The following is a 22,934-nucleotide window of genomic DNA, read 5'->3' as shown; positions in this document are numbered from 1 at the left end:
AACACATTCCTTCAGTTTCACTTCAGATTTCCTTCATACAAACCACCAAAATTCCTTAAGAAGAATAGTCTTTTGCAAGCAAATTCAGAAACCAAGTCCATAATTGCCTCTGGGAAAAAAATACAGTAGTCTATCTCTCTGTAAACTTTTAAGCAAGTTCTCTCTAAAATAATTGGTGTCAGGAATCCTTGCTCAGCATTTCCTCTTTTCAAAATAATTCTAAAGAAGTAAAACTACCCCGACGGCACAATGATTTCTGCACTTTTTTTTTCCTGGGTTTTCCCCTACCTCCCTTGCTAAATTTATTAAAAAATATAAATTGCTACTGAACTTGGAGATCATTCTACAGCAGTAGAGAACAGTAGATTTAACGGCGGACTGGAGCCAAAAGAAGCCTCAAAATGCCACGTGAGCAACCCACAATTGGTCATCTTTTCCCACCCAAATGGCAATAAAGACATCCTGAGTCTGCCAGCCCTGGATGTAATGCAATAACTCTCAATCTAAAACTTTGGAAACTAACAGGAACACCAAAATGTGAATCTTTACTGCTTCAAAGCTCTTTTATGAACAACAGATATCTTAATAAAAAGCTGTGCAAATGATAAAGTCACTGGTGTTTGTAATTTACAAGAGATCAGCAGGTCAAGGAAGGTTCAGCAGGGTTTCGGAGGTGGACAGCTGTTGTGTTTTCATGGGCAGGCTGGCCGTTCTCCCCGTCCCCCTGAACAGGTTCAGCATCACATTTAGAAACAGACCCAAGTGTATTTCTCCCAGAGCAGCAACGGGGAGAGAGAGGGGAGTTACCAGTCTTTGGGTTTGTGGTTGGGCTTTTGCATTTCAGACAGGAACACACACCACTCTGCAAGGACTGGACTAACGCAGCGTTAATTGACTCTCTAGCACCTATAAAGGGGTAACTCACCCGTGCCATCTCCCCCTGGAAACTGCAGTGATTATTAGCACAGAAAGGGCTGCTTACTTAGCCGTCAGCACAAGACAGTCGTAAGTATTTGCTCGTGCGAGCAGACAGAGGGCAAATAAGGATGCGAGTGTTCTCAATGGACGATGTAATCTGGGTAGCTCCATCTCCTTTCACGCTGGGGATGCTGTGCGCTGCAGTCACGCCTCTCGCTGCCAGCCTGCACCGGGATGATGATCAGTCACTATGAAAACTCATTAGCTCCACAGCGATGAGTCCTCCACTGCTGAAGCTTGGTGCTGTTCTTAGTACCATGGCAATGATCTCTAACTGGATGTCCCAAACCCTCCCGTCTCTGGTAGGACTAAATACCACCAGAATAACCACTTCAGATACTCTAGTAAGTAGCTGTGATGTGTTGCAAGCTGTCTTCATCCTGACGTAGTATTTAAGTGCCTGCAAACGCTTTCATTTGTTGCCTTTTTGTAAATCTCTTTTTTAAGCTACTGATTTTCCTGTCATCACTGAATGCATGCTTCTCTTCGGGCATCAGAAACCTGCACATTAGCGAGCATGTTGTGGTCTTACTGTGAAAGGAAAGATTTTGAAATAGCATCCTTAAATATTTAAGAACAAATGCTTTCATCTTGAGGGTGAAATGCTAAAAATAGTACAGCAGTGTCATTTCACTGGTCGAGACTTTTTTTTCCCCCTATGTTTACTGCTCCAGAAAAATGTACTGCATTATTAAGAAAAAAAAAAATTATATATATTATATATATATATATCTGGCAGTAGGTTTATTTTTGTCTGAATGATGTTATAGATTAGCTATTCACTACAATATGCAAGGGGTCTGGTTCTTTCCTGTTTTTCTTTATCGGAGTACAGTTAAGCAAATAAATAGCTGTTAGAAACAAAATGCAGTTGGTACTAGGAGGTTAGCAGAATTTTAGAAAGGCTGATACGGGAATAACACAAATGACACAAGTATCACTTTGTATGGCGGATCCTCAGAGACAGCAGCCTCTCTTAATGAAGACCTACAGGAAAGCTGTGATTAACTACTCCTGAGAAGCCTAAAAATTAAGGTAATACTTTAATTGGACAAGAGGGAACACTATACTGGCATTCATAAATTAAACTGGAACACCATTTTCCTACGTGTTTAGTAAAACACTCTTCTCTGTGTATCTTTGTGTAACTGCAACCAGACGTTTACATAATAGTATGTTATGTAAAATGTAAATTTTACTATTTATACAGTAGCTCATAACTTAGTTTTTTTAGTTGTACTAAAAATTATGCATTTACCAATCAACACCTAATTAATTTAATATATGCATGCAGCAAAAACATTACTGCAAAAAAATCACTGCATTTAGACTTTAAATATTACTACTTTAAAATTAATTAAATTATGTTGTAAGAAAGAATTCTCTCGTGTTTTAGAGCAGCAAGAACGTGAGATGACAAGGAAAAGCTCTGGTTTATTTTCCTTAAATGTACCTTGTGCTCACTGAAGTACAATATACATTGCTAGTTCTTGTGGCAAGATGACGTGACAAGTAATAAAGTTCCTTAGCGCATTTAAATCCATGTTTCAAGTTGCAGCTGCGTAACTAAGAGAGACGCTAATTATTCTAACAAACACGTATATATTTATACACACACACAGATGTGTTTATATATTAACGTGTTTAGGTTCCAAGCAAACTGTCAAGCTTCCCTTGGCTACCACAGAGCGCTGCTGATACAAATGCCTCCTCAGGATTATTTCAGTCATGCTCTTCGCGCTCACGGAGTTGGAGTTGCAAGCACAACTCACGTCGGGTTCTTTCTGCCTAAAACTGAGCACCCCAAATCTAAACTTCAGATGTTGGCTGAGAGCCTGTACTCCCCCGGTGCTCGGTAATACCCAGCCCATCACTGACTGGTTTTTACCTGCCGTCCAGAGTTATCCACTGGCAGCTTCTCCAGTGAACAGCGCAGCACATACGCTTCTCCAGAAGTCCCCTCCTGGCACACGCGCAGCTCATAAATTGTGGATATTGTACCAGGAAAAAAAAAAAAAAAAGAATAAAAACTCCCCATTTTCTCCCTTCAGCTGGAAGAATTGTACAAGGAGGTGAGGTCAGGGAAGGGGTCGCCTCCTTTCAGCTCTGTTCCTGTCCCAGGATTGAAACTGCAAGGCAAACTGAAAAATATTGTTTCTGTTTAAGCAACCATATTAAGTATATGTGCTGCCATTTGCCCCGTCACTGGTAACCACAGGGGTAACTCTAACTGTTTTATCAGAACATACAAAAGTGCAAGTAAAAAAGTAAATCTTTTGGAGGTAAGCGAAGTGAGTCTGTAGCACAGCCACCTGCCAAGGCAATGAGTAATACTGTGCTTTGTAGGGATGCCTCTGTTTTCCCCCAATTTTCAAGAACTAGCATAATTTATTATTTTTGCTGTTCTCCGCTTGTTAGTTTTCTTCTTGTTTTCTCATTCTGGGCCTGACAGTCTCTCACAGTGAGAAATTCACTCACAAAGAGCAGTTACCTTTAAAAATCAAGCCGTACGTTACACACTGTAAGAAAATATCTGCCAATTAATCAATAAAGTGGATTTTTTTTTTTTTCCTTAAAGCAGAGAGCCACACTCGTGACCTCACTAGAATTTATAAGTACCTTGGATAACACAGCCTGGATTACCACGGCTTTACTATAGACTGTGTATGATCCTGGTATCTCAGACATTCTCCACCACAGAATCATAGAGTGGTTTGGGTTGGAGTGGACCTTTAAAGGTCATCTAGTCCATGCAGTAAAACCAGCTGCTGTCAAGCTAAATGTAGCAGGTATAAGGCTCAAATATCACCATTTTTTATAAACCCGTATTATCCATTTCTCACCTAAAGGAATTATAATCACAAGCTTCAGGTTGCTGAACTTCAAGAAAAATTGGGTTTCCTCGCTCTTGCGTGACAACACTGTCTGGGTGTAAGTTCTGCAGAGAATGATGGAAACCACGGGAGTGAAGAGAGCTTATGCTTTGCAAGGGTTACCAGCCTTGGTAGGCTTCACTTGTTCAAGCTTGCAATTTCAGTAGCTGCGCAAAACCAATTTAAATTGTCTCCGCAGATGTAATTTTATTTAGTTTCTATCATTCTCAATGTCTTAAGCTAGATTCCCTTTGCCCTAAAAATTAAGAAGAGAACACCACAGAGGCAGTATAATTTAGTACGGGACTCCGCCTTTCCAGCAAGCCCAAAGGCAAGCTCAGCTCTCCTCTTTTTACAGTCATCTACGTTGTGACACCTTGTTTTTCCTTGAAAAACAGGGACAATACAATTTTGATTTTTCAGTTAACTCTGCAGTAGAAGAGGTCACTGCTGTCTTCCGTGACTGCTTCAGAAGAGTCATTGTTATGAAAAGTCCCTGCTTTTTCTAACCTCAGTCTGCAGAGGTACTGCACCTCTTCTGAGGTGAGGAACCCTGCAACTTACTCTAAAGCATCAAGATCAAAGCTCACTGGGTAAAATAATCCCTCGCTGTGCTGACACTGAGTACAATTCTATAATATAGTTAGTAATTTATTCCAGCTGTGTCCAGACCAAAATTACTTCTAAGAGTGGCATCCATTAGCATCTACAGTAGAAAATTCAGCAGCCAATACTATGTTATTAGAAAAGAATAATGCCTAATATTAACTTTAAATTACAGATTAAAAAGAAAGTAAAATAATTACTTCTTGTGTCCGTTAGTTTCAATTCCATCAGCTGAACCTTTCCAATCATCTCATTATATTGCTTTCTCTCATTCTTATGCTGCATATTTCTATACATCCCATTAAACGGACAGATACCTAGTCTCACGAGGTATCACACAAACTTTAAACGCAGGGCAGTGTTACGCGATTATGTGATTTTTTGCTTTTCTCAGTAGTGGTTCCTGTAAAAAAAAAAGTTAGGAATTTCCAGAATTATTCTGTCCTGGCGAAGGATGTGCAATGTCCTGATTGCACTGCAGCATGGTCCCGGTTCACCTGAACTCACCAGACAGCGTTCAGTACCGCCCTGCAGCGAGCCTCTCTCCCTTCTGGTGTGTGTGCGGTACAAGTCGATGGAGAAGAGTTTTCTCCGTGCTGCATCTTTAGGAGCCAACCTGCGAACACACGTTCTGAACGCTCCTGAGCCAATTCCCAGCGCGCGAGTCACGCACGCTGTGCTCTCTCTTTGGGGTTTTCTATTTGCTCTTTTCTATCTTTGTTGTTTCCATTAATGTAAAAGGAATTCAGGCTGAAAGGACACGTTTGTTCGCTGCTGATAAAAAACTGTAACGTCCCTTTGCAAAGAATCAAATCAACTAGCTTGTGCTGATTCACAAACTGAAACCTGTTCTCATCCACTCTGGAAACAACGTGTGCCGAGAACTATTACAAGGGTGTGAGATACAACAAAACTGTACGAAACAAGGGTGTGAGATACGACAAAACTGTGTGGAACCGCTGGTCTCATTAGTTAAGAGAGTAATAAGGGTTGTAGTAAGTGTTGACTAGGAGGAACCTCATTGCAAACATACACCGCAAAAGAACCATATTCTGAGGTAGTGATTTTTCAAACATCAAAAAAAAAACCTAGCTCAGTTCCCTTTCCTTTTATTATTCTCTTGTTACAGACTCAGATTAGCCCCAAGGAAGGGTGGCAAGTTTACAGCTCAGCCCAGGATCCTGATGGCCGTTGCATTTGCACTGTCGTTGCGCCTGAACAAAACCTTTGTTCGAGAGATGCCAAAAGCAGGCAGCTCAGACAGCTGCTAGAGAAGGTAAGTCTGCCCAACAGACTCCTCCTGTTGGTCACCAAACTTCCCGTGGAAATCGACTCCGTTCCCTCTAAGTTTAATACAAAATGGAGAACTGAAGGATTTTCTAAAAAACCCTGTTTTTTCAGGGCACATTCCCTACCTGTGTTCTCACCACTGATGGTTATTTGTCCCTTTTCCTTATATCACACCTTTCCCAACCCAAGCCGCTTATCTAGCAAACTGCAGTTGCATCTTCTCTCTTGTTCACTCCCCCCAAAATTCTCCCTTACACACAGACGGGACTGATCTTTCCGTGTAAAAACAGTTACAAATCCCACCTCAAACTAGCTTGTTGCTGTGGGATTTAAACTACAGCTTCTGCTTCAATCATGTGAGACTCTCGAAGGTCATTCCTTGTCTTTTATCAGCAAATAATAAGATACAGACATGACAGCACCTGCAAAGAAAATAAACCGTTTCATTTTCTTTTATTTGTTCTTTTCTCAGATAATACTGTTTATTCATTCTCTGGTGGGGCAAACTTTCCCTAAACAGCACAATTCTTATCTCCAGTATTATCCGCTATTGCATATATAGTAAAACCAGTGTTATTTTGCATCAACCATTGAAAAAATGTTACAACCGTGAAAAGCCAAACTGTTGTTCTGCATCCCCTGCAGGAGTAGCCAAGGTTAGAGCTACTGTATCACAGCTCACCGTATAGAGCCCGAGACCTATGAGAGCGTTTGAACAGCGGCAGAAAGCAATATAGAATCATAGAATCACGGAAGGGTTTGGGTGGGAAGGGTCCTTTCAAAGCCCACCCAGCCCAACCCCCCTGCCAGGAGCAGGGACATCTCCAACCAGATCAGGTTGCTCAGAGCCTCGTCCAACCTGGCCTGGAATGTTTCCAGGGATGGGCCATCCACCGCCTCTCTGGGCCATCTGGGCCAGTGCTCCACCACCCTCAGCGTAAAAGTTTTTTTCCTAATATCCAATCTGAATCTGCCTCCCTCTATTTTGAAACCGTTACCCCTAGGTACACAGGATCAACAGGATTCTTCCTTATATCCAGTCTGAATCTGCTTCCTTCTACTTTAAATCCATTACCCCTTGTCCTGTCACAACAGGCCCTGCTAAAGAGTTTGGCCCCATCTTTCTTACCAGCCCTCTAATAAAATACAGACTTAAAAATACATTTTTTAGCATAAAATTTTCAATATTTTTCTACCTATGGAAAAATCACTCCAATGCTAATACAGTGCCAGATCCCCCCAGATTTTCCATCCCTCAACATCCATGAACTTCATCAGGGACTCATTCAGGTTGTGACAAAGCCAATAGCATGCGCTGCAGGGAGAGGACCACTCATGAACCAGCACACAGAGAATCTACCTCCCACCATGCTGTTTGTTTACTTAACAGAGGAAGACTTCGGTCCCCAGAGTCTTGCTCTAACATATTTCCCAAACACTAAAACATTAATGTAAAAAAAAATATATATATATATATATTTACTTGATTTTGGGATGGGGGCTGGAGAGGCGTTAAGATCTCAACAGCTCTTCTCTGAGCTGCCACAGTGACACAGAAAAGAATAACTGCACTTGCAAAATGTGTCATTTTTATGGTGGGCAAAAGCATTGTTTTTATAACAGACACTGTTAAAAATAGATATAATTTATTCTAGATGACAGTGATTCCGGCCTCATTATGAGGAAAGTGCTCGCCATAGCTACAAACTCACGTGCTCTACAAAAGTTACCCAAACATTCACTACTTCTCATCTGTAAAAAAAAAATGTCGTTTTCTGCAAATGAGACAATTGAATAAAATTTTTAATTTGATATCTACTTACAAAATCACAAGCAAACGCCTACTCAATGATGGGCACACCCCATCTTCTCTCTGGATGGTCTCACGAATTCCTTATACTGAATTATTATATAAATGCCTATTAGCAATAAAAATAATGCTCTTCATACTAACCAAAATCGTCAGATCTCAATCCTGTCCCTCCCAAAGTGCTTGGGAGAGCAGCACTTCAGGATGTCCTATAGCACATCCTGAAAAACAGTCGGCATCTACAGCAAGTGACCAAGTAGACTCCACTGCCTTACAGCTTTTTGTGAGCCGATTGGTAACGGTGGTGAAAGGATCTCTCTCTGCCTCAGAGAAGCTCATCCAAACCATTTATGGCTTCAAGGTCTTGCTCCTGATAGTCCTCTGTTAGCCCTGTTCCCCAATTTTTGTACTGTTATGTGGTTACAGAATTTAAAACTATGCTGCGGCATAAATGGTTCACAACTAAAGCGTTGACATCAGCACATTTTATTGCCCACCATTTCACTACCTAACCAGGGGAAAAGGTAAAGCAACAAGAAGCGCACTTAGAGACTGTTCTTCTTTAACAGGTTCAGAATATGTCCCAGTCTATTGAAGTTTTAAATCTACGGACTCAGAGGGATTTCCAGTACGTTTTAAAAATGGAAACGCAAATGAAAGGGCTGAAGGCCAAGTTTCGGCAAATCGAAGATGACCGGAAGACGTTAATGACCAAGCATTTTCAAGTAGGTTTTATTTTAACACTAACTTTGAAAGCCTGGTGGAAGCAGCGTACTAAGCAGCAATGCATGGACTGCTAAGACCTCAGCTTGAAATGCTCCTACAAGAGCAACATTAAAAAAAAAAAAGCATAATAATTTTTCCTTTATGATGATAATCTTTTGCTCCATTCACTTTAATTGTAATAGGGAGTAACCATTAATTATGAAGTCACTAGAGAAATGTCACTATAACCACATTCTTTTTTTTTTTTCTGTCCCAATGCCCGTGCCATACTGAGAAATTTATATTCATTCAAGCTGCAGTGACAAATGGGGAGATCTAATTGAATTAATAGCAAACAACTCGAGAGTTCTGCACTTTTACTGTTGCCTGACATTCACTGCAGTTGAAGGGAAGAAAGCCTACAATAAATCAGGTTATTGTAGTTTGTATCCAGTACAATTAAGATCTGATTTCATGTCTGAAGGTTTGCTGTTTTGAGTAACGGGTAGGGGAGGAGAGCAATCATTCCCAGTCACATTTGTGTGATTAAAAAAATACTTCCAAGGAATTTTAATGACAACAAAAACGACAAGCCAGTCTTTTTTTTTTTGTGAGGAAGGGGTGTTTCAGAGATTACAAAATAGCATTATGTATTCTGAGATAAAAAAAAAAAAAAAGCAGCTGAATTACTCTTAAGGAAAAAACGTTACGAGAGCATATTTAAGTTCTTTAAATAGCAAGTCAGATAAATTGAGATTTCAAGGCTGCAAGACAGCAAGATAGGGTCTAGAAAAAACATTGAGGATTACGTTATGTTAACCAAATAGATATTTTTAAAGTGTTTATGAAAGTTCACATAAAATTGACTTAATTTTCTAATTGGTGCTAAATTTAGAGACGTAAACATAGCTAATGGGTCTCATTTATTTTTCAGAGATGTTAAATATCCAATGGGTCTTAATAATATCAGGAATTACTACACTATTGATTTAACTACCAAACTTTATTCTTTATGTCATCATTCTGAGCTTAAGTTAGAGCTTGAGCGCATCCTTCCAGTTATTTTCAGGGAGTAAGAAATGTCCCCACCATTTTTCCCTTCATCATTCATTGCTGCAATTACAATAAATATATATAACATCATTATATATTCTGTATTCTCATTATAGTTTTCCTTGTGAACGAAATATCAAAATTTGAATGTCTGATACACAGTGTCAAAGGTAGCAGGTTTCTGCAGTACGCTAACCTTTTAAATATTCAGTATTCGCGTTGGCCAGTCATTTACGTTCGGTTTGACAGCTTGCCAGGAGTACAAAACAGATTTCCAGCCAATCAAATTATGGAGTTATTTAAAAGGTCAACATCATATAATATGCTGCTGGCTTTCTGGAATTTGATCCACTAAAATTACAGTGCTTTATCTGAGACAAAGAAACTCATTTTGGATATAGCTCAACCCCTCAACCCCAGCAGGTTGGAAGTGCCAGAGCGTATCTACCGCCCATCCGTGCTGCAATACAAATCAGTTCTTGTGTCACTCATCATAGCAACAAGCTAGAAACCAATAAAATTATTTTCTTTCTCATGAAAATACCAAAACCATCTTTATATCATTTAGTGGAGTGAGATATTCTGACATTCTCGTTCCATGCTGATGAGAACCAAAGAGTACAAATTCGATCCAGGTCACGCTTGAGCATATGGTCATACTTCGGTCACATCAGCAGGAGATACGCGATCACCACAAAAAGTTACAGTAGTTTGCTCAAATTATACCTCAGGCAGTGTAAATCCTCTCAGGAATAACTTACTATCACTTATTCTCTTAAACACTTTCTATCTTTCTCAGTTTTTACAAGCTCCGCGTATTTTTCCGTCGTGGTTTACCCATGATTTTTGGCAGTTGGCTACCCCACAGCGCCAAAGCCGAAGTTCATCATTTCAAAATGAAGTAACAAAACCTTTCACTCCTGGAGCTCAGCTTTCTGTGTCACAAAGCCTACTCTCCGTGTCATCAAGGGAAAAATAACTGTTCATTTTAACAGGCATACAGTAGGATTAAGTTAAGTTTTTAATAAAAACAGTCAAATAAAAATACCTTTAACTGCAGACAAAAAGATTCACCGCTTCTTTCTGTCCGCGGCGGTAATTCTGCTGCTATCATGTCACTGGAAGAGCCCTTGAGAGCAGAACCAGTACAGCTCCCAATACTCTCCAGTCCACTTACAACGGCACGTCTGCTTATAATTTAAAATGCAATTCTCTAGCTATTAAGATGCTTGTGTGCAAAATATGCTTCCTAACAACGCAGACAAGTCTATTTTGAGTAAATAATAATTGCGATGTGAAAGAAACTGTTTAAACAATACGGGTATATCAGCTAGGTGATGAACAGATACCGCAGAGCTCTCTAGCTGTCTTAAAACACGTTTGAGAGGCAAAAATTCAGAGTTGGATCTTCAAGCAGCTTAAATGCTCACCCTGCCTATCAGCTTCTTTCACATCTCCTTAGCAAAAATGGATTTGGCACCATCACTTCATTTATTTTGGAAATGTCCAATAAAAAAAAAAGATAGATCTCTACATACAGGTGATACATCGGGGACAAACCTGTCTGCTCTTCAGCAAAGCAAAACCTTTTGACTGCAAGGATTCTTTGAGGTTTTCCATGGAATAATAACCAAACAAAAAACAACCTCAAGCAATTAGTTCAAATGTAATAAAGCCCCTATCATTAGTGCATTTAAAAGGATAATTAAGAAATGAAATAAGAACAGCCAATACAGGATACAAACTGAGACAAATTCCCGAAGTATATGACTCAGCAAAAGGCTGAGAAAGGGGCAACCCAACATTACAACGTGGAGCCTTATTTTATTTAACCAATGTTTAAGAACAGAATTATCAACACAACAACTGCACATGGCAAAAAAAAAAAAAACAATTTGTGATAGTCCAGAGGAGAGATCAACCGAGGAAGTTCAAAGGCACCTAGTGATGCAGCAGGATGGCAGATACCAAGCACACTTAAGAAGCGTGGATTTTTTACTTCAGAAAAGAGAGGTATACATCACTGTGGCCAGAACAGAACTAAACTGCGTTAAATAGCCTGTGAGAAAAAAATGAATTCTGTGTTCCTAAGGAGTGAAATAGAAATTAACAGCTGACCACCTATGACAGCACTGTAAAACAAGTACCATCTCCTTGAATGTTACTTTGCATTAAGGCCTAATCACCTTCTCTCAGGAAACGCACCGTTAGCAGGGATTTTTGTCCTTGGATGTGAAAGCCAGCCCTTCACGGGTTTGGTTCAGATCATTTGAAGGTAACTCTCTACTTTCAGTGGAAAAACTGTGCATTTTATCTACCGCTTACTACCATTAAGTCTGAGGTTTCCGAGACTTTCACAATATGCTAATAACAGGTCTGTAACTAAAGCCAATAATAATTTTCAAGTCATTTTAATAATTGTGCATAAATATTATATTAAAGGGAATTAGGGGACTGAACTCCTTTAAACTGCTCTAATGCACATCCAATTGCCTTTAACAGGAGTTGAAAGAAAAGATGGATGAGCTCCTGCCACTGATCCCAGTTCTGGAACAATACAAAACTGATGCCAAATTAATCACCCAGTTCAAGGAGGAAATTAGGAATCTGTCTACTGTCCTCACTGGGATTCAGGAAGAAATTGGTGCTTACGACTATGAGGAACTACATCAGCGTGTAATCAGTTTAGAAACCAGACTTCGAGACTGCATGAAAAAGCTCAGTAAGTTTACCATTTCGTGGCAAATTTGGTCCCTCAGCTGTATCTTCTTAGTTGTCTCTATAGAAAGATGAAACTTTCTTTTCTTCTTGTTTGCTGAAAGACTGGATTATATTCTCATCTGTGCTACCCTAATAAAACTCAAGAGTCACTCGACCTAAGGTCGGTCATGCCGGTCTAAGTTTGCACCAATGTACTTACAGAATGATCTGCCCTACTGTATACGGAAGGAATTAAGAGAAAAACTGTAACAGACAGCAACTTTAAAGTCTAAGAGATTTACAACTCGTTGGAGAGTTACAAATGTTCTTTAAAAAAACCTCTGACGCAGGCATTGCTACTTAGGTAATTGTTGGGATGTCAATAGGGAAAAAAGATTTTGTGGGAACTAGACCAGAATCAGTTTCGAGATGCCCACATCATAACCCTGTCATCTTGCTATGACACTTGAGGCTGCTCTGACTGTACTGTCTTCGGACCTGTAATATGAGCGCTAGGAGAGACATGCCGTTCTCCAGCTCACAATACAACATCATTAAGCATTACACCTAATTTAAGGGAACAAAGCATGATTTTTGTAGGAAGCGCAGCAACAATCCATTGTGAGCGTGGCACTGGAGCACTGCTCATCAGGCAGCCTCCATCTTGTTCACTCACATGCTGGTGTAAATTAGAAAAAAAGTCAAATGTTCATCATCTCTGAAAGTCAGCACTACCTCAGTATCGGCTACCAAAACTAAAAGCCTGAAGTATCATTATCAAGAGTCAGCCTTAACTTCCATTACCTAAAGAGGGATAATGAGTACCCACCTGCTTTACAGCCACAATGCAAAGTCTCCCTGCTCCCCCAAGCTATCCCTGCACTCTGAATCACAGAACAGTTTGCATGGGAAGGGCCCGTTAAAGCCCACCCAGTCCAACCCCCCTGCCAGGAGCAGGGACATCTCCAACCAGATCAGGTTGCTCAGAGCCCCGGCCAACCTGGCCTGGAATGTTTCCAGGGATGGGGCATCCACCACCTCTCTGGGCAACCTGGGACACTGCTCCACCACCCTCAGCGTAAAAAAATTTTCCCAATATCCAATCTAAATCTGCCTCCCTCTATTTTAAAACCATTACGCCTAGTCCTGTCACAACAGGACCAACTGTTGCAATCAGAGTTGCTGCAGCCAACAGTCCAGCCCCTCCGTGAGAAACAAACGCTTTGTAAGTTAACACTGAACAGGGAAGCGTAAGCAGTGCCTCTATTTTTGTCAGAAAAATCTAGGTTAGATTAGCCTCTTCAATTATTTATTTTCAATGTCTTTACTTTACACTGGAAATAACACAGTGATGATGGGCTAAAAGACATGAAAGAGTTCTTCAAACAAATTTTTTTACAGTCCTATTTTCCCCTCAGTACACACACATAATGGCGCGTTACTGCACTGACACAAGGCAGGCCGGAGAAAATGGCTGCACAGCAGTTCCACAGCACACAAGAACGTTCATATAAACAGTATTTTCTGATAGTGAGCGTTCCAGTGAGTTTATCAGGCACCAAAAGATCATCAGCTTATCTTTAATGAGTTAGCTTTTATGGCATATTCTTGTAACACTGATCGGTGAAGTGACTACAATAGATGATACATTTTATGCCTCAGAATGACCAGGTGTGCTCACAGGGGTTATTTCTCTGTCCTTCATCCACATTTCTCCTCCTGTCTGTCCTGAATTCCTGCACCACAGTGTTTCTCTTGATGTACTAATGTAAAAACCCACCTATTTTAATTACTTCTATTAACAACAGAGAGAATTTTTTGTATGAAATAGTTATTAAGCACATCCATTATTAAGAGAGGTTTGAATAGGTTATTAAGCACATCCATTATTAAAAGAGGTTTTGGGCTTCTCTGAATAACAGACTTATTCATCCTTATTGGCATTGTTCCCTGGTTTTAGATGCTTAAATGACTTTCATGCTTGCCTACTAATGGACTGGCTGTATTTCTGGCTTACCCCTGCGCGCCTTTCAGAGTACAAACAGCTTCAGTTAGGCCTTCTGTGATTAACTCCTCAGAGCTGGCACTGTGCGTTCAGATCAGCACGCACACAGGACAAACAGCTTTCATGCCTACGCCTTCTCCCCAGCCACGCTCGCCGTGCTGGAGGCGGCCGAGCTGTGACTGACCACGCAATCCGACGGCCAGAAGCCTACAGCAGCAAGAGGCAGACCGGCCCCTACGTGCCACAGGATCTGCCTTGAATCTTCACAATATAATTATCTAACCCGTGCGCGTAATAGCTATTTTCCATCCTTCTCCCTAGCAGGTGTTTTCAGCAGTATAGTGCATTATTTATATTGTCTTGGCCACTTCAAAGGGATCTTCCATCTGCACTGGCAACGCTTCCAACAGTCATTAACATACAGTAAGCAGTTGTCTTACTTTCACCAAGGTTTAACGACTACCACAGCAGTTGTGATGACTGAAACTTGCTCCTTCTCTTTGGAATGAGAGAAAATTCAGGCTGAAGCCGCCGAGAAGTTTGTCCATAAAACTTTAAAAGGGTGCATGCGATCACACGCAGGGGAATAGAGTGTGTATGATGGCGCGCACCACAAATTCACGCACACTTACGCATGTATTGGCTGGCAGTCACGTAAGGCATGTGCATTTATAGGAGAATGCAGGTTGCACACCATGCTTGAGACCCTCAGATTCTTTTCCTAATGTGTCTGTGAAATTGAAAAATTTATACGTAGCATTCATAAAAGCCAACATTCTGCCAAACGTTGCTTATGAAATATGAAGTAACTAGAGGAGATACACACTGGATTCATTTGTAGCTACAGCTGATTATAACGTAGAATCTAAACAATATTTTACAGGAACATTTAATTCAAAAGTAGAATATTCTACATATCCAAGGAAAGGCTGTTACACCAGTGGCAGAAGAGGCGTTCGTGCCGACAAGAGATTACTTTATTGATTGCAGTGCTACTCATACTTGCTTCCCTCTGGGATGTGAAGAACTGTACAAATATTGAGTACAAAACTGTGCAATCGAGATTTATATTGTTACTCCCATTTTGTACATGAAGGAACAAGCAGCCCAGGAGGACAAATGACTTTCACAAAGGTTACACGGCAAGTCATTGCACACATGCAGAAGAATCCAGAGGCTTCCTCTCAGCAAACTCTAAGAACTAGACTATTGTGCTTCCTGGATTTGTATTATGTAGGACAACAGACATACACCCATTAAGTAAGAAATAAATCTTAATTCCCTCACATTACAAAGTAAAGTTATGACAAATTTGATAAGCAGGAAAGTGCAAGTATTAAAACACGTGGAAGTAATTTGTGCAACCATGGAAAAAAAAATACTCACTTCATTTTCCCCTATTTATTACCTACAATAAATACAGTTATGATGCTTATGAACACTTCAAGAAAATATTTTGATTTTATTTCCCTTGCAAGTCGCTCTATAAATCAGACACTCGCTTAGTGTCTATGTAGCAGCTACCAGTGCTCATTTGCATCACAGGGTCTGACACTATCAACTATCTATTCCTAGCTATCTTCAAAACAGCTCCTCTCCAAATGGTCTGTCACAACCTTCTGCTTTTCGCTCACTTTGGAGCAGCTTTCCAGCTGTGTTCTGCCCTGCAGACTTTCCCAGCCTACGGGGGTAGTACATCTACTTCCTATTTTTAATGGTCGCTCCCTGCTCAGCCTCTTCCTTGATGTGAATACAGGCAATCGCAGACAGACGGACTGGAGTCCACAGTGCAAAACTGTTAGAATAGATGAATCAAGGCATAAGCACCTAGATTGTGCATGAGATGTTCCTTCTGCAGTTCAGTTTAGGATGGATAAACACTCAGAGGTTTGATTTTCAGTTACTACAACCAGTTATGGTTGGGATTGTCTGCCATAGGTAGCTGCTTCTTTCAAAGTCAAGGCAAAGAGACTGAGTGATGCTAGAAATCCCACTCCTTTTCTGTATAACCCCGTCTGACCCTCTCAGTGGTGGAAAAAAGCCCAGAAATATCTTTTTTTTTTATTAATGTTCCTGAACTTCCTGCCATTTGCTAGTGAGGATATACATTTGACCTACCTTCTCACTAGCATCTGGTCCTTCTCCCATCAAGGAATTAATGAGCAGAGGTGTGCTATAAACCAGAACTTTTAAATCAGTAAAAAAGAGCTTTTGCATCATCACAAGAGTTATCTCCACATCCTCATATGTTCCCTTCTGTCAGGGGAAAAAAAAAAAAAAAATGCATAGGCCAGTTTTAATTCTCAGCCACTTCACTGCTATGGAAGATCCATAGCCCAGAAGCATTTCCCATTTCACGTGACATTTGTCTATGTTCTATTTCCCTACATACAAAATGAGCTTAAAAAATGTCTCAACTGGAAACTAATTGGATTTTTTTATTTCAGACACCTAGACTTGCCATGCCACAAAAGCGTTAGAATCATAGAATGGTTAGGGTTGGAAGGGCCCTTTAAAGGTCATCTAGTCCTCCTTTTCAATAGACTAGTATCATCATTCCCTAGGAAGAAATCTCAGCATGCAAGATCAACTTTGGTATACCCACACAAACAACTACAGGGTTCACTCTGCAGCTAAGAATATAGGCTGGGATTAGACCGACGCATTTTACACTTAAGACGACGCTCTTTCCAATTCTGGTGGAGGAGCGAGGAAAACTTCTTGCGCTGAATGCGAAGTTGGAAGTGCTTAAACCACACAGAAGACTCACCTTGCTTTGTCAGTGAACTGTTAAACCTTATATTGAGCTTAACTCTTGGAAGAGTTGTCATTCATTTAACTTCTCTATCAAATGCAACATCAGGCTTGGGCAAGCTATAAGGGAATTATCTTTATAAAGTGCTAATTATTTCAGTGTTCAGTGTATTCACCAGACCAGTACGTAGCAAGCCAGCTGATTTGCAGAATACTTGGGACAACTTGCACGGAGTCATTTGTGCAGCCTTAAACGGTTCAAAGCAGCCTGAGCTGATTTATGAAGCTGACCATTCAGCCAGGACTTGCTTAGGGGCCTCGTCCTGTTTCCGTCACTCAGTTCTGTCTGAACTCGGAGGACCGACTGATAAGGGGCTCCAGTCCGCATGGGTCTGGAAGCTATGGTTTGAGTTCTGACTACTCAAAAGAAAAGATAGATATTTAAAATTACACATTTTGAATATTTAGTTTTAAATACCAATTCCATTCCAAGTTATATCAGAAGTAGGCAGACGGATGTGTTTCTGTTTAATGAATAAAGAAAAGAAAGGATGGGACATGCTATAGCGCAGGAGGGAAAAAAAAATCCTCATGCCTCTGACAAGTTGCTCTGCTTTGTTACGCTGAGAAGAGAAGCTTTTTTCAGTCAGCTGTCCCTCAACTACACAGCAGCTTCCCTAACAGTCTTCCTTTCTTGATCCCTACGTGCTATGCGGGAATAAAGAACTAAGCAGATAAATAAACCCTGACCCAAAGCACCCACCATTTACAGGCTGAAGTACAACGCCATCTCTTTTTTCACATTGAACAGTATCTGAGTACATTTTGAAAGATCATTCTCTCAAGGTGTCTGACTTGTGTCACAAGGGAAAGCTGCTTTGTTCATACAGTTTAAACCAAATCAAGACTGAAGAGGTTAATTAATGATTAACACCACATAATTACCTGGCAATCGGTGAACTATACATTCAGGATCAATACAACGGACAAACCACAGTACTGGACACTTAAGAAACTTTAATAAACCTCCAAATTTCTGAACGCCCTTCTCTCCAATCACGCATGGTGCTCCACGCGCAAACACCCATGGAGTGATGTGCGCACCCCCCTCCAGCAGTCAGCACGGGCTACGAGCGCACCCCCGACCTTCACACCTCTCCTGCTGGAGAGGTGGGGCCTCAGGCTCGGTGTGTTCCTGTGGGGAGCACCCCACAAACCACTAACACACAGGCTGGTGAGAAAGCCCGTGAGTGCACACGCACCTGCCCTGGCTGTGGGACCCAGCTCCGACTCCGCTCGCTCGGCTGCTCGCGGCGCCTGGCGGGGTGGCTGTTCTGCCCGGCCTTGGCAGAAGTCACCGTGCTGGCAGATGGTTTTGCCAATTCAGCTCAGCGCTATGCACGCGCCCGTGCCTCTCCAACACACGGCATTACCCAAATAAAAGCCATCACCTTGATAGGATATAGTCCTCTACTTCCCAAGCTAATAGCAGTTCATTGCTACAGAAAAACAGCACTCAGCACACAATCCTAGCAGCCTACCTACAAAAAAATTCCTGAATAAAACATTGCATACTATGATAACCAGCTGTAGAAAATCCAGGCTTGAGGTGACCTTCTCTTAACTGCAGAAATTCACGCTCAATAGCAGGTACAGTTTGTTTTCCACGTTTCCTAGATAGGTAAGGTGACACAAAGCAGCTCAGCCACGTAGCATGGAGAAGCACTTATGTTTAAATTAAACAAGTAAATGAAACCTGGTACTTTTTACAGTCATATGGAACATCTTTTCTTAAGAAACGTGCTATTTCATCCCATCACCTGCACACCGCTGTGTGATATTAAGCCTCTTGGTAAACATCTGAATTCCCCCAGCGGCTTGTCGCCAATCGGCACGTTACTCACGTCCTCTAAAATAGAGATTTTGGGATTGTCAGCAAGGTCAGCATCCAAGATCATATTGACTCTCATTATTTCCTCCCAGACTGTCTAATACGAGACAGCCTAATGGATTAAGAAGCCAACCGATACAGCTGAAGTTGCTGAATCATTCTGTTGATTTTCTTTAACTTCAGACAGGCCGGCATTACTGGAACAGCTACGCGTGTGTAACCGCAGGGCAGAGACAGGCATTTGTGTACGGGCCTGCATGTTCTTCCTGTCTGCCCTTTCCCTCCTTGTTAGCCTGGTCAATGGAAAACCAAAATATTTGTCAATCCTAGCCTTGCACTGAGTTTTTTAAAGGCAAAAGCGAGGGCGGTTTAAGTCTTATTTTCATTTATTATTACATGTTATTAACTTCCGCTCAGAACATTTTACTAGGTTCTTTTTTTCTTTATGCCCAGAAAATGTAACTGTGCTTTAAATACATAAAACCAAAAATATACACAAGTAAATTTTTATTTGCCTATTTTTACCTATTTATCGTACTGCTCAATACAGAAAAGTTCATACCATGAAGATGACAATCCGTCTTCGACGTAAGCCTGAATCCCCTGGAGTCACTATTTTCGAGCAGTTGGTCTTGTGCTCTGACTGATGTCAAGGAGAGTTGTGTAATTATTCGCATTAATGCATTTGTTTTTCTCATTTCAGCATGCGGCAAATTGATGAAAATTACAGGCCCCATTACAGTCAAGATATCCGGAACCCGATTTGGAGCCTGGATGACAGATCCATTAGCATCAGAGAAAAACAACAGAGTATGTTAAGGCATTGAATATCTTTATGTCCTTCTGGAGTTTTACTTGCTTTATTTCGATCTTTAAAAATATATTTTCCCCCAGGAGGTTATACTCATAAGCATGTTTCTTCTACTTCCATCACTTTCACTGTTAAACATCTTCAGAGATAAAGCAACAGCACTTGTGCAAAGACAAAAATCAGCTAAGCACCTTTTTGCCACTTCTTCAGCTCTTTCAGGGGTGACATACACCCATCTGAACCAACTACACAATTTTTTTCCCCTCTACCATATTTAATTGAGCTTGGGTCTTTAATAACTCAAGTAGTGTAACACAGACATCAACACTCTTACCCAAGAGCGTAGCTCGTAATGCAGCGCAGTCAAAAATTGCAGGACAAAGATGCCCCGTGTGCACGCAAATTAGAACAAACCGCACCCCTCACAGCATCTCGACTAATAGGAGGATGAGGAGCTGAACTAGCATTTATACAAATATTTTTAATGCCACTTTTTAAACTGGCACCAAAAAAAAAACCTCCAGAAGTTATTCTGGTTTTTTTTATTAGTCAGGATTTGATTTGTCCCCTGATGAACTAAAAGGAGAAAAGGCAAAATGCGTGAAGGAAAAAAATGGGGGAACAGAAGTTGGCATAGAGAACACAGACAAGAAAGTATTGACTTTTTCTTTACTTTTAAGGGGAAAAAAATGGTTCCTATACTTCACTGGTTTCATTGCTGTTATATTTGGTTTCTTTACACTATTTTTCACCAGAGGTTCAGCTGAAGAAAATTCAACCAAATTTATTCCTAAGCATGAATCCAAGCGTAGCTCGCATGTCATTTCCTATCTCTCTGATTATTAGTCTCTAATTATTAGTATCTTTAAGCAAGCTCCATGTAGCAGAGACCCAAACGCTGAATTATACAAAATAAATTTATCTGAAAATGCAGACACTGTAGATAGTAACCGCCTTCATGAGAGTTCACCTGTGCAGATAAGTTTTGATACAGAAATTCAAAAGCTCCTCATGTTTTTGTAACAAGAATGCAGACAACGTTGTCTTTCGATAGCCTGCTGCGCACCTAAAAACTTTTTTTTCTTCTTTTTCTACAAGGTATCCATCATAGCATATCATGATCATGTACCACAGATTGCGTTCCAGGTGTTTACTCCCAATCTTTGTTTTCTTTCCAGGTCTGGTACATGGATAGCTACACTAACAATAAAATTGTCCGCGAATATAAATCAATCGCAGACTTTGTCAGTGGGGCTGAATCAAGGACATACAGCCTTCCGTTCAAATGGGCAGGAACCAACCACGTGGTCTACAACGGCTCCCTCTATTTCAACAAGTATCAGAGCAACATCATCATCAAATACAGCTTTGACACCGGGCGGGTGCTTGCACAGCGGAGCCTCGAGTACGCCGGCTTTCACAATGTCTACCCTTACACCTGGGGTGGCTTTTCCGATATCGACCTGATGGCAGATGAAATTGGGCTCTGGGCTGTGTACGCCACCAACCAGAACGCGGGCAACATCGTCATCAGCCAGCTAAACCAGGATACACTGGAGGTGCTGAAGAGCTGGAGCACGGGCTACCCAAAGAGGAGCGCTGGAGAGTCCTTCATGATCTGCGGCACCTTGTACGTCACTAACTCTCACCTGACAGGAGCCAAGGTCTACTACTCCTATTCCACAAAAACCTCCACTTACGAGTACACAGACATTCCCTTCCATAATCAGTATTTTCATATATCCATGCTTGACTACAATGCAAGAGATCGAGCTCTCTATGCCTGGAATAACGGACATCAAGTCCTGTTCAACGTCACTCTTTTCCACGTCATTAAAACCGAAGATGACACATAATTTTCTTTCCCTTCCCTTTCCTTCACCTGCCTCCCTCAAAGCAGTGTCATTTGTGATAAACTCTAAAAGCATCCATTCCTCTCAGTTCCTTTTAATTCATATTTCTTTTTTTCATTAAGGAAAAGCAACATTTTCTACCATATAATGCATTTCAAATACAGCTGAGCCTGTCAAAAATGACCTGTTGGAAATAAAAGCAACTTAAACTCATGATTCTACAAGGTCTGTCAAGACCTTGTCTTGAAAAGCACTAAAGAGGATTTAAGTGGAAAAAGACAGTTTTAAAAAGATTATGATCTGCCTTATTTTAGAGTCAGAGACTAATGGTGGCTTAAATGCATGAATGTCTTTTTTTTTACCTCATTTTTGTTTTTAATCTGTTGCTCAACTTCAGGAACTATTTGGGTAGTGTCAGATACCTATTGCACATTGTATTTTTTTTTATTTATTCCAAAAGAAAGATTTGGGAATTTAATTTACTTGAACATGGAGTACAGTTCATTCTGCCATCACCCAATTTCAGATGTGGTGCTGTACAGTATGTTTTTAAATCTCTTGCAGACATTTTATTGACAGTATGTATTTCTACCATTGTAACCACCATTGTGCAATTGTATCTCTTCACTTATGTGAAAGTAAACTAAGTACTATTTTTTATAAAATATATTGAAGCTTAATTGCAGTTCTGGCTATGGATCAATTGAAAGCGGTAAAAATCTGAAAGAACGTTGTTATTTCTGAGAAAGATCAATAGTTTCTCAGGTGCATGATCCCCATTCTCAGCTTTGCTTGGTGGACCCCCTTCTTACCCACCACTGGTGTTTACTGGAAAATTTGCAACTTCGAAGCCTCATACCAGTCCCAGCTTTACAATTGTTTCCCTGTCCAATTTTTATCTTCTGCTGCTGGCTTATCTCTCTCTCTCTCATTCTCTTTTTCTTTGGGAAAAAGGAACGAGGTGCTATTTATCTATTTTGGCATAAAGAGAAATAAACTAACTAAGAAGTAGTTTAAGACTTTTTATTAAGTCGAGCTATCACATAACGCAAAAAGACAGGTATTTACAAAAATTGTGTGAAAGCTGAATTCCTCAAAATGGGAAATTCTCTTTATACCCTTTGAATTGGGGCTCATAGAAAAGCAAGAACATTTATGAAAGTGTTCCTATTTAAGAACAAGAAAAAAATTAACTGCACTAACATTTTGACAGATCTATTTTGAAAACATTTCATTTGCTGGTTCTTCCAACACACCAGCTGAGACCACCTTACATCTTATTGATGTTTTCATTATTATAAACGTCTACAGACATTTACAGGTCTGCTTTACAATATAAGCCCACCTGGAGCTAAACAACAAACTGCCTTCTTTTTCATACCAGTTGTAAAACAGAAAAGTACCAATTAGGTTTCAAGAACCAATAAAGGGGGAAAAAAAAAAAATCCAACAATTTACATTACAACATGGCCAGGGAAAAGTTACTCTCCTGCCTTACCAAAGCGATAGCTGTTACCCCTTACAATCTGGTGCCCAGGATTTGGAGAGACCAAGTTCAGGTAAACAAAGAAATTAAACCACTTTCAGTCCTGTAACCAGCTTCCC

General features: G+C 40.6%; 1 protein-coding gene across 3 annotated transcripts in view; it reads left to right on the top strand.

Annotated features, from left to right (window-relative positions):
* Positions 1 to 22,014, top strand: part of OLFM3 (olfactomedin 3) — a 59,590-nt gene extending 37,576 nt beyond the window's left edge. The window contains exons 1-6 of one of the 3 annotated variants that reach the window (XM_086753252.1): positions 1,194 to 1,322; positions 5,587 to 5,733; positions 8,127 to 8,282; positions 11,818 to 12,037; positions 19,369 to 19,475; positions 20,655 to 22,014. In XM_086753252.1, coding sequence (XP_086609378.1) covers positions 1,194 to 1,322; positions 5,587 to 5,733; positions 8,127 to 8,282; positions 11,818 to 12,037; positions 19,369 to 19,475; positions 20,655 to 21,332 — 1,437 coding nt within the window. In that variant the 3' untranslated portion in view covers positions 21,333 to 22,014. Of the gene's footprint in view, positions 1 to 1,193; positions 1,347 to 5,586; positions 5,734 to 8,126; positions 8,283 to 11,817; positions 12,038 to 19,368; positions 19,476 to 20,654 lie in introns of those variants that run through there. The other 2 variants (XM_086753253.1, XM_086753254.1) reach the window with 2 other exon arrangements.
* Positions 22,015 to 22,934: the final 920 nt, after the last annotated feature.

Source organism: Chlamydotis macqueenii, chromosome 8, assembly GCF_036417535.1.
Source record: "Chlamydotis macqueenii isolate bChlMac1 chromosome 8, bChlMac1.mat, whole genome shotgun sequence".
Lineage (NCBI taxonomy): Eukaryota > Metazoa > Chordata > Aves > Otidiformes > Otididae > Chlamydotis > Chlamydotis macqueenii.
This window is presented reverse-complemented; position numbering and strand designations above follow the sequence as displayed.